The sequence below is a fragment of the Nannobrachium achirus genome (genome assembly GCF_963921795.1).
Source record: "Nannobrachium achirus genome assembly, chromosome: 22".
Taxonomy (NCBI): Eukaryota; Metazoa; Chordata; class Actinopteri; order Myctophiformes; family Myctophidae; genus Nannobrachium; species Nannobrachium achirus.
In genome coordinates this window covers 45,602,122-45,614,814 of record NC_137829.1, presented here as the reverse complement: position 1 = coordinate 45,614,814, position 12,693 = coordinate 45,602,122, and the positions used below count along the sequence as shown (strand labels likewise).

The window sequence follows — 12,693 nt, the reverse complement described above, 5'->3', positions numbered from 1 at the left end:
ATTGTGAAATGACAGTACAGGACAAGTACAATAACTTAAGACTCGGGGAGGAGGAGGAGAGGTGGGGCGGGGTGGGGTTTGGGGTGGGGTTTGGGGTGGGGTAAGGGGGTGCTTGGGTTATAATAATAATAATAATATGATAAAGATTCAGCTTTGATTTGGCCAGTCCTGGGCCATGCCAGTTCACTTCCACTGGCCGACAAGAGAGCCAGGCAGACAGTCAGTAATGGGACAAGGAGGAGGGGGAGGGGGACCGGGACCCTCCCTCCCGTTACTGATCGGGCCAGACACCCCCCCCCCCCCCAAAAAAAAAGAAGAAAAAGAAACTAGGACAACAACGACAACACCACCCCAACATGGGGTGGTGCAGGTCAAGAGAGGAAGAGCTTCTTGACATCTTGCAGGAAAAAAGCAGATCGCTTCCAGTTGGAAAAGGAGAAAGAAAGAAAGAAAGAAAGGAAGAAAGAAAGGAAGAAGAGAGAGAAGAAAGCACCAGTTGGAAAGAAAAGAAAAGAAAAGAAAAGAAAAGAAAAGAAAAGAAAAGAAAAGAAAAGAAAAGAAAAATAACCCGAAACAAAAACAAAACAAAAACAGTCATTCAGAAATGACATCTCATTGTCCTTTTTGGTGTGACTTCTGTTCCGTTGGTTGGTGGTGGTGGCGGTTGTGTTGGAACGACGAAGTGGGATGCCATGACGCCATGGGGTCGTCTTCTGCACACATAAACCACTGGGTCAGCGGCAGTCCTTCCTTTACACGGACATGATGTGCTTGACGAAGGCTGCGGTCGAAGCGAATCCCCCGGGAGCAGCGAGCAAGCGTGTAGAGGAGAGAGAGAGGGAGATATAGAAGAGACAATTAGCCACATGAATTAACCCTAATGTCCTGAAATGTCTTAACGGACGAACATTCTGCGAAAGTAGTTGGTCTATTAGTCGTTGTGAGCTCGTTGATTGATTGATTGATTGATTGATTGATGTTTCATTCACAAAGATGCATTGTACATAAGAGATTTGGGGCAATTCAATTGCTGACCATTTGGGGACCCCGGCTAATTAAAGAAGTAGTTAACCCAAAGAATCACTTTGAGACTCAAATTATAGCTTAGGAATGTGACAAAAGCAAAATAAATAAAACTCTCCATGAATTCAACTCTTCGTGGAGTGTGTAACTGTTAGAAAATAAGTCATTTTTGGGGGTGAACTACTCCTTTAAGTACATACATTTGGGTTAAACTTCTACAGTAAAGGTTTTTTACTCAGAGAGTAGCTATCTGTACTACAGTCATACACAGAGTGTGTGTTTTTTCAAGCTTTACTGTTATGTGGGCTAAATCTAGCCTGACTGCAAGCGTCAGACTCTATCACACACAGGGGGTGGTGTTGTGCAGTCTGGTTTATTAACCAGGCTAGGCTAAGTCAGTGGTTCTCAACCTGTGGGATGATTAACTTAATGTGAAACATTGTTTTCCTCACTCAAAAGTAAACAAACCAACATAAAGTTTAGGTGCATAGAGGGTATCTGGAACATTTAAAAATTTGACTTTTTAATACCTCTAGTCTAAAATGACAAATTAAACATTGGCCAAATTGTCAAATATTAGAGGCAGAAATTGTGAAAATAGCAGATCTACATGCTCACAACGCCTCGCAACACGAGGCGTTGTGTTAAAATATGATTATTTTGGGGGTCGCGGCCTGAAAAGGTTGAGAACCACCGGGCTATAGTGGTTAGAATCTCACCTTCATAGTTGACACAGCCGTTCTCATCCTCCTGTCCTGCCATCAGCTGATCGATCTCAGCCTCAGTCATCTTCTCTCCTGTAGGCGAGGGGGAACACATGGGTGATATCAGTAACCAGGACGGAAGAAGTACGAAACATTTTTTTTTTACCCAAGTAAAAGTATCAATATTGCATTTGCAAGCTGCGTCTGCACCTGCAAGCTATTCAAATTGTCACATTATGTAAAATAGGTCTGAAGTGGTTTTGTGATAATCAAAATCTACACAGTAACTAGAAACTAAAATGTTCAAATACAAGTCAAAGTACAGTGTTTGCCTTAGTATTTACACCAGTAAAGTAAGGTACCTCAGATGTGTACTTAGTAAATGTACATAAGTACTTTACACCACTGTCACAGGCCTGTCGCTATTATTATGTGACCCAATTATTTGAGCCAATTTCTATTAAATTCCATAATCGTTAACTGCTGGTATACAGGGAATGCATGGGTAAAACATGTATGTATTGTTTTGTCAAAAAATGGCTAAAGAGAGCTGATCTACAACACACACACGCGCGCGCGCACACACACACACACACACACACACACACACACACACACACACACACACTAGGGCATTCACGAATATTGATTTTTAGTATTCGAATTATTCGACCTCAAAGTATTCGAATAGTCGAATATTCGACAGGACTGGCCAAACTGGCCAAACTGTCAAATATTAAGTAAGCAAGAGGCGAACATTGTGAAAATAGCAGATCTACATGCTCACAACGCCAGATGTAGATCTGCTATTTTCACAATATTTATCTGCGGAACCGAGTCACATTAAATGTAATACCTACAATTCCAAGTGCTTGTCAGGGTGGGGGTCCCCAGTTCAAAAATTATGTTTATTTTGGGTGTCACAGCCTAAAAAAGGTTTGAGAAGCCCTGGTATAGAGCATTAACAAATTCATCCACCAGGGCCATTGACAAAAAAAAAAAGAAAAAAGCGAATACTCGACTTCGGTGAACAACGTCAAATAGTGACTTTGATATTCGAATATTCGAATATTTGGTGAATGCCCTAACACACACACACACACGCACGCACGCGCGCGCACGCACACACACACACACACACACACACACACACACACACACACACACACACACACACACACACACACACACACACACACACACACACACACACACACACACACACACACACACACACTACTCACCCAGTGTACACAGGACGATACGCAGCTCAGCGCCCATCACGGTGCCGTTGCCCTCCTTGTCAAAGACACGCAGACCCTCAACGTAGTCCTCTAATCCCACCTTGGGGGCGTTGACGATGGTCTGGAGCATGGGCAGGAACTGCTCGAACTCTATTCTCTTTGCGACCATGTCTGGGTGAGGACAGAGAACACAGGCGGGGTGATGATGATGACATCCAGGAGTGAATGTGATACAGGTTGCATACAGCATGTGGTTCTCACACTTTCAAGGTCTCCTCTTAAAGGACAACTTTGTTTTAAAATAAAATATGAACAAGGGTTCATATTTTAGATTATAATTAGGGAAAAGAAAAGGTGAGTGTTAAGATGTTTTCATTTGCTTCGTTCTATTGTTTTATTGCGTTTACCGTGCGCAAAATGTGGGGCATGCGTACGCATGGGGGCATGCGTACAAGTGGCTAAATATGTATTTTTAGACACAATAAGCCAGCAGTTTCTTTATTGCTATTTACAGTAACACTTCTAGCCCCCATAAGTCACATCCAACCATGAAAGGTTGCGTTGTATCTTGGGAATGGGCTTATTCTGGGTAAAATGACATATTTAGCCTCTTGTACGCATGCCCCCAACCACTGAAATAAGAATCTCTAAAACAATAAATAATTTTAACACTCGTCTTTTATATTCTTTAATTACAATCTAAAATATGAACCCTTGTTGTAAAAAAACTAAAGTTGTCCTTTAACTCTGACAGAGTACAAAATGTGGTTCCATTTGTACTCTGTCAGAGTTACTGACTTGTATGGGTCAATTGAGGAACCGACAGACGCTGGAATCCACTTTGAGAACCACTGGGATACAGTAGGCTATACAGCTGATATCTGTCACAATTAATACATAATCATTATCAAGTACAGTATAAAGGTTCATACATTTTCAGTGCTATTTCCACAAAAATAGTGGAAATAGCTAATCTATCTATTAAATCATTTATTGTCAGTTATTTGCCATGTTTGCCTTTGGTGCAATTTTTGTTTGCAAACTTAACATTACTGTTTTGGTTTGAAGTTACATTGAAATGGAGTTACACCAGTAGTTGCTGGGGAAGTAATGATATTGCAGTCATACATACATTACTTGGTAAATAGTTACTGTCAAACAATGATGCGATGTGAATCGACCTATTGTGCTGTTGGCTTAAAGGAGTAGTTCACCCCCAAAATGCCTTTTTTTCTATTGATTACTCACACCATCGAGACTTGAGTTCAATAATATCTTTTTGCATTTGTCACAGTCCTAAGACAAAAATTTGATTTGAGTAAATGTACCCCCATTGCTTCCGGATGGGGACCCCAACGCATTTGGGTCCCCATCCGGAATCAATGGGGGTAAATGTATTGTAATCAAATTATTATCTTAGGAATGAGACAAAAATTGTTATGGAACTCAGGTCTCCATGGCATGAGTAATCAATAGGAAAAAAGTCATTTTGGGGGTGAACTATTCCTTTAACCACCCTGGACCCTAGAATCCCTATCCTGGGTTTAACATTTAGCGCAAAACAGCCAGTCAACAAAACTCTGAACTCTTCTGAGCTTGCAGATTGTCTGTTTTCGGCTAAGATATCGACGACAGGAGTGGGGCCTAGTGTAGAGCCCTTGGGAATGCTGTCAACCATGTCAACATAGAGGGTTTCAGTGCTAGTGATGGCACAGAAGTCAATGGCTACCACCTGCCAGGAAGACAGACAGATGGACTGAAATGTTTTGTTTTAGTTCACTATAATAACTCTGGTGTGTGTGTGTGTGTGTGTGTGTGTGTGTGTGTGTGTGTGTGTGTGTGTGTGTGTGTGTGTGTGTGTGTGTGTGTGTGTGTGTGTGTGTGTGTGTGTGTGTGTGTGTGTGTGTTAGGGCCTTAACGACTTGTGATTTTTGCATGTCGACTCGACTCAGTAAAAAGTCGAGTTGAAGTCGACTTTATCGTTTGATGACGTCATCACATCACACACGACGACCCCCCAATTAATTTCGGGGGGTCCCCAGATGATTAACTTAATGTGAAACATTGTTTTCTCACTCAACTGTAAACAATAAGGTTCAAGTGTATCTCCACATTTCTAAAGTGCCAATTTAAGGACTTTTTTTAATACCTCTAAAATGGCAAATTAAACATTGTCCAAATTGTCAAACACATAGAGGCTGAAATTGTGAAAATAGCCAATCTACATGCTCACAACGCCTCGACGATGTGAGGCGTTGTGAGCATGTAGATCTGCTATTTTCACAATAGAAAGTTTTTTTTTTTTTCAACTTCGACTCTCGACTTGGTAATGGTGGGAGTCGACTTGTGTAATGAAGTCGACTTTATTGTTAATGCCCTCTGGTGTGTGTGTGCTTCTCTTACCGTCAGCGCTGGGGTTACCGAGGATCTTGGTCACCTCCTTGTTGGTGGGGTTCTGGCCCAGGGCGCGCATGATGTCGGCGATCTGGTTGTAGGCCACCTTGTTGTCGCCCACCCTGTCGAACAGGCCGAAGGCCTCTCTGTAGTCTACACAGCAGAGGAAGGAAGGGGAGGAGAGGAGAGAGTCACGTTCTGCACTCGTACTTGAGGCGACCAATCGACACAGGACAGTTACAGTTTACAGTTTAGGCATTTAGCAGACGCTTTTAATCCAAAGCGACTTACAATAAGCAGATAACATCACAATGATAAACAAGATAATATGTCAGTACATCATCAACAATATAACAAATGCAAGTGGATATCTATCTAGAAAAAAACACAGTATAATCAAAGTTCTAAAAAACCTAAAAACAAAAACAAATGCTAACTAGCTTCATGTATGGTCATTGATTTTTTGTAGTGCTAAGGACCATGTCAAAACAGAAGAAAGTGCAAACAGATAAATTAACGGATGATTTGACTGTGCGGTTCGGTGTTTTGGGTGTGAAGATGATCTATAAGCGATATTGTTTGCTAGTGGTCTATATCAGCAATGGGACCCGGGGACAACCCCCCCCCCCCCCACACTACCTAGCTAAATGAGTTAATATAGCGTCAAAGTTTAACCACTTTAACTCTATATTCATCAGCTATTTGAAAGTAGCCGATCTACAAACTCGCCCCGTTTTTTTACATTTTAAAGGAGCTATAGTCAACTTTTTCTTGAAAAACGGATGCTAAATAAAAAATGCATTTCGAAAATATTTTATAAAAAAATTGGCTTCATACATGTGTTTCTGTTCAAAAATGTCCACAAAAAGCGTAAAAATAATGATAAAATAATCATTTTGGCCATTGTCAGGCTGACACTTTGTTTACATCCTATCAATCCATATAAAATAATAGACTAGGATGTAAACAAAGTGTCAGCCTGACAAAGGTCAAAATGATTATTGTATCATTATTTCACGCTTTTTGTGGACATTTTTGAACAGAAACACATATATGAAGCATATTCTTTTAAAAAATATTTTCAAAACATTTCTTTTTTTTTAGCTCCTAACCGAATTGATACTTCCGAAGACCTACAGTCGCCGGAAGTGACCCAAGTGACCAGGAAGGAAGAGACGTGAGATGACCTCTTATATAACTTGAGTCACAGACTCATGAGTCACAGACTCATTCATGGGACGAGCTGTCCCAGCTGTCCCCCTTCCTCAGAGCCCTGGTGGTGGGGTCCTTTCAGAAGACCGCCTTGGAATTGATAAACATAGCTGAGAATATGAGCCCCCTCCTTTTAAAGGCAAGCCGCGCTTGGCCACTGACCCGGATAAAAGTAGGGAATGCTGACGCCAGCGGAACGACCCGCCTCCGCGGGCCAGACTTTGTGGCGGGTCGGGGTTCGTAATTATCTTAGCTTTTTTTTCCATTTCATTTCAAGGACCCCCAGAACTCTTTTGAGAGTATACTTAAAATGGAGGACCCCTTAACGGGTCCGTGTGGTTCCATTATTGTATGCTCTCAGAGTTACGTGGTTGAATGGTCCCATTTGGAACCACCTGAAGGACCCCTGGGGTTCCGTGGAGTCGTGGACCCCCACTTTGAGGACCTTCGCCCTACAAGCTTACCACAGCTGAGCGGAATGACGCATAGCTGCTAACGAACCGACAGGTGACGACAATATCACAGAGGCTTTTTTTTGTATGTGCAATTTGACAATAATGACAGCTGTCAGTCTGTCACACCCATTTTTGTATGATGCATCGCTGAGGCCTTAATGCCGGTTTTGCAATATTTTGACTTTATTACGCTATGATACTATATCACATTAACTATACACTTAGAATAGCAATGCGATACGGTTTGTGGGAAGTGCCACTCATGGGTGTCAAAAAAAAAAAAGATTAAAAGCAATCAAGTGTACTCACCATCCATCTGGTCTGGGGTGAAGTCAAGCTAAGGACAAACAAAGCAAACACGGGGCTTGTAAATAAAACAATAGAGAACCTTCCAGAAGAAAAGTCACACAAACTGTTATACAGTGGTTGCTCCATTTTTAGGAATCAATGAATAGGAAAAGTAGGCCTATATGAGTGTGTGTGTGTGTGTGTGTGTGTGTGTGTGTGTGTGTGTGTGTGTGTGTGTGTGCCAGGTGTGGGGCTTTAGTGTAGTGTTGGTGGTGGGGGTCCAGGGACCCCCCAGGGACCCTTTACGGGTATGTAACTCTGAGAGTGTGCAAATGGAACCAAATGGACCCTTACGGGTCCATTTGGTTCCATTTGCACACTCTCAGGGTTAACCACTATCATAATAATAATAATAATACATACGACTATCATGTGATTTAATGTTGTGTTTGAATTGTTGCTTAGCTTGCAGAACAAACAATGTGGGGTTACTATTATATATGCATTGGTACAGTGCAACCATGGTAGGACATAGAATTAACACTGAACAATGCCGCAACATTTTTGACAGAACATCTAAAAAACAACAACAACACTGGCAGGTGACAGCGACTTGGAAAACTGACCCTCTCCCTTTTTCCACAACAAAAAGAACAATATTGCAAATGATGTCATCTCAATTAAACCCCAAACAGGGACAGCAAAGCCACAACAATCAATCCTAAATGCCAGGCATAGACACGTATGTCCCCACTAATCTACAGAATAAACCAATCACTTCTGAAGTTGGCTTAAAGGGTTATAATCTCTCTCCCCCGGGCCAAAATTAGGTTGGTGGGCAGAGGATTTAGGCCACCCGATATGCGGTGGTGCCATCTTTAGATGCATTAACATCTCCACATTTGGTGGCACCCCCCGCGGGCGGTGGCACTTGGTCACCGCGCCGCTGATCCAATGAGGAGAGGCCAGGGGCGGGCCTTAAGTCTCTATCCATGGTGCTGGGGGGGGGGGGGGAAGGGGGGGTCTTTCAACCACACCTTGCTGCTTCACAAACTGACTTAGTGTCAGCCCCTTGTGAGGAACTTCTTCATCAAGTGATGAAGGATTAAATCAAAAGCTTTAAGACTAAACTCACTGTCATAGCAAAGATATCTATGAAAGAACTATTCTCAAAGTGGGGTCCCCCTGCCGGGTCCAAATGGGCCCTTTTACAGGCCTGTAACTCTGAGAGTGTGCAGAAATAGATAGGCTATTACTCAGTCAGAGATACGGGGGTCCTTGAAATGAAAAAAGGTTTGAGGAGCACTGCCCTATTAAAGACCACAAACTACCTGGGATGAAATAAATTAAATGATGTTCTAACTAGCCTACATCCAGTAGGCTGTAGCACATCCAATGCCTATTGAAGTCCTATGAAGTCCTATTTTACTATAACTGTCCTGAAAGGAACGCCAGGTTTAGTCAATGAATAACTGTCACAAAAAAGGAAGGAAGCAGAAATAAACATATAGCCAGGCCTAAAAAAAAAAAAAAAAAAAAAAAAAAAAACAGCAACCTATACAACAAAACAGAAATATGTGCTGCCCATATTTAAAAGTTGCTTCGGTTGATAGCTGTCATCCTACAAGAATAGACCGTTAAGATGCGTTACATTAAAATTGATGAAATAGCCTAAATAGATCCAAATGGGTTAGGGTTAGGGTTCAACTCTCTCAATACAATCAGAGAGTTTTCACAAGCCATTAGCAGATGAACCCTTCCCAATGTAACTTTTCCAAGCGGCCACTTGTCTATCCCTTCCCATCCATCCATTGCCATCCCTCCCATGGGCTCCGCTCCGCTCATAATACTCCCATCCTGTCAGACGCAAACGTTACCTTGACGGCGGACATGTCAGGTCCTGGTGCCACAACGGGCACCTCTGGCTCGGGTGCCGGTGCCGGTGCGGCGGCGGCGGCGGCGGGTGCGGCGGCCTTGGCGGCGGGCTTAGCAGCTTCCTTCTTGGGTGCCATTTTTGTATTTTAGATAGATGAGTAGTGGTGACTTATAACCCAGTAGCACACAACACAAACCCCAGTAGATGCAGTGGAGGAGACTCAGCGCAATAAACGGTCCGCCTAGGCGTATATATATGAACTATTTCTCCTCGTGCGTCCTCGTGAAAGCGATCCCAGGGAGGCGATTGGTGCAGCCTGCGGAGGAGGAGGGGAGGGGAGGAGAGGAGGGTGTTACGCTTAACATGGAGTAAGGGGGGGGGGGGGGCTGTTTCATCTGTTGAGGAGTGTTGGGTTTTGGGGGGGGGGGCTGTTTGTTCAGGCGTGGGCCCAGAATAAGAAAAAGAGGATAACACAAATATGCTAACTGAATGAGGGTATTTCGGGTCACCGCAGGTAGGCTCAGGGCTGCTGCCCCCCTCCCTCCCTTTCTCACGCTGCTCGCTCGGTAGAGTTTTACGCGCGGCTGTTACGCGTTTTACGCGCGGGCTACTGTGATGATGATGATGATGCGTGATGCACCCGAAGCGGCTTCACTCATTTTAGTCAGTTGTTGTTTGGGTGGTTAATTTTATTTTAGGGGTTGTTTAAATTATGATAAAGATTTCCACCATTCCGTGCTCTCCGAGAGAGAGAGAGAGAGAGAGAGAGAGAGAGAGAGAGAGAGAGAGAGAGAGAGAGAGAGAGTTTTGAATATTAATTTACGTTGCCGATGCCATGTCGTTGCCTAATTGGTATTGGAACATGCGTGGGGCTGGTTCGTATTGGATAAATGTTCAATGTTATATGAGATACTTTAATGGTTTCCTGTGGAAATAAAGCTTAGACTTTTCATGGATCTCCTTTTAGTAGACCTTGTAAAGTGAACTGTACCGTCATGAAACTGTACCTTTTCCTATGCAAACTTCTAATAAAGTCTTCAATCAATCAGAAAAACTCAATATAATAGCCTATATCATATAATAGACTTTATGTAACCTCGTTACTCAACAATTTTCAAACACAGTCAAAGCATCAAAGACAGAGACATACATCATGGTAATTTGACTCTTGACACTTATTATTTCATTGCCATTTGTCAGCTGACAAGTGCCCCGCTGTTGTGTCACTTCACTCCTCTGACTGAGTGTGGCCGCCTGTCAGAAAGTCACTCTTTAGTTAAATGTCCATAAATTAGGCAGTGTGTGTCGGTGTCACCCAAAACACAGCAAGTGAGCTGATTGGAGGAAGTGGGTCAGGTAGCAAATTTAGATTTCAGTCTCTCATGGTCACATTTCCCAAGATCTATATCTGGCAACAGTGAAAACCCAAGACACCCACTTGGTCTTTTTTTTTCCTTTTTTTTTATTGTAACACTTATACTGTGATGACAGACAAAGGAAACTGTGCCATGCTAATTGCCACGAGTATTGTGTATCTGGTTCATTTTACAATTAATTGAATAAACAGGACCCCACTGGAAACAAGCCATATAGTGCTTCCTGTGCTTTTCTTTTCTTTTTTGCAATCTGTTAATCAATCAATCAATCAATCAATCAATCAATCAATCAATCAATCAATCAATCAATCAATCAATCAACCAATCAATACTGTGTGACAATATGGTTGTGTTGCATACATGGGCTGCTGAGCTGTGTCACAAGACACATTTCAGTGAGCTGATAAAGTAATATCGTATTGTATCTATATGAATGAAATATGATTATTATCATTCATTTAAATCCAAATCCACAGATTTTTATTTTATTTTTTTCCCCCATCAATTTGGAACGTGCCCTTGCAGCCGTGGGTGATCATGCCTCCAACAGGTCATTTGCCCCATGCAGACATCGCAGTGAGAGTGATGGCCGCCACCATCACTATAGCCCAGGGGTCTTCAACAGGGGGTCCGGGACCCCTAGGGGGTCCTCAGAGATAGTACAGGGGGGCCGCCAAATCTTTGTGTCATTGGATGTTTTTTACATTAACCACTTGAACCCTATAGCATCCCTATTCTGAGTGCAACATTACCTAAAAAACATTACCCAAAAATAGCAGATCTACAAGCTTACAACGCCTTTTTTACTCCAACATGATGGCGGTGCTGTCAAACAAGTCTAAGCTGTCTATGAAAGAAACCTATGAAAATCTTTCTTCTGCAACACAATTTTATATAATATGTAGTGGGGGGTCCCTGCTTCATCTCTCTCTCAGCTAAGGGGTCCCTGGCCTGAAAACGTTGAAGACCCCTGCTATAGCCTCTGAGAATGTGGAAGTTACTAGAAGGATGATAGTATCTTAACACCGAGCGTTCAGCTGCCTGCACCGCTAACCGGGGGCAGGGCTAACAGCGCAAATTCTGTCCCCCTTAATTCTTGTCTATATCTGTCTCCAAGTGACAGTGCACCCCCACCCAGGGGTGTCGCACCAAATTCTGGGCCCTGGGTACAAGGATTCACTGCGGGCCCCCCGCACAATTATTTTGTGCTTTCAACTATTGAAAAATAGCAGATATACAAGCTCACAGCGCGGCACTATTTTTGAAAAATCGTGAAAATGTCTGCAAGTCTTTGAATATGTCAAATCCTTCTAAGTTTTTTTTTTTTTGTGTGGAAAAACCTAGGTTTCTATGTCAGTGGTGCTCAAACATTTTCATGTGAAGGACCCCCAAAATCATATGTATTTGGCCACGGACCGCCATCTCAAAATATTTAGTTCCAGGGACCCCCAAGAAGCAACCATTTGAGTTACGAATGTTCGCTTTAAAAAGTACATATATTCAAAGATTTGCGCACATTTTCACGACTTTTCAAAAATAGCAGATCTACAAGCTCCATAATAATAAAGGCCCCATCCACCTTGGGCCCTAGTAACTCAGTCCTATGCACTCCCCCCCCCCCCCCCCCCCACACACACACACACACCTTGTGACTCCCCTGCCCCCCACCCACCCACCCACCCACCCACCCCCTCCTCCGTTCTGCTATGGGGGGCCCCGGTGGTGGTGGTGGTGGTGGTGATGAAGCAGGGGGACTGGGGATACATTCCTCCAGCCCATTCCCCCACCCCCCCATAGCTCTTAGTGACCCCATCTCAAGGGGGGCACGCCAGAGAAAGCCTCATTCCCTCAGCTGTCATGCGAGGCTCGCCTGCTGGCATCCGACATCACCTTTTTCCAAGACTGACTCCCCCCCCCCCCCCCTCCCCCCTCCCCCCTCTGCTCACCCTCCTCCGCCTAGAAGAGAAACCTTGCCCCTCTCCGCTGCACCTGTCCTGCGTGAAGTCAAAGCTCCATTCTAGTACTAATGAGTTTGCCATGCTTTGAGCAAAGAAGTACAGGCCGCAGTGTTGTTTTGGACAGCACATTTTGATTTAGTATCAGTCTTTTGAATAGAATGTA

The 12,693-nt window shown here is 43.4% G+C and overlaps 1 protein-coding gene across 1 annotated transcript; it reads right to left on the bottom strand.

Annotated features, from left to right (window-relative positions):
• Positions 1-752: 752 nt before the first annotated feature.
• myl1 (myosin, light chain 1, alkali; skeletal, fast) lies at positions 753-9,332 on the bottom strand (the record flags this gene model as incomplete). The annotated part of the gene is made up of 6 exons (XM_080752508.1): positions 753-781; positions 1,743-1,820; positions 2,972-3,142; positions 5,375-5,518; positions 7,342-7,369; positions 9,198-9,332. 6 exons carry the CDS (start codon positions 9,330-9,332, stop codon positions 753-755), a joined length of 585 nt encoding a protein of 194 aa, XP_080608634.1.
• Between the last annotated feature and the right edge of the window lie 3,361 nt (positions 9,333-12,693).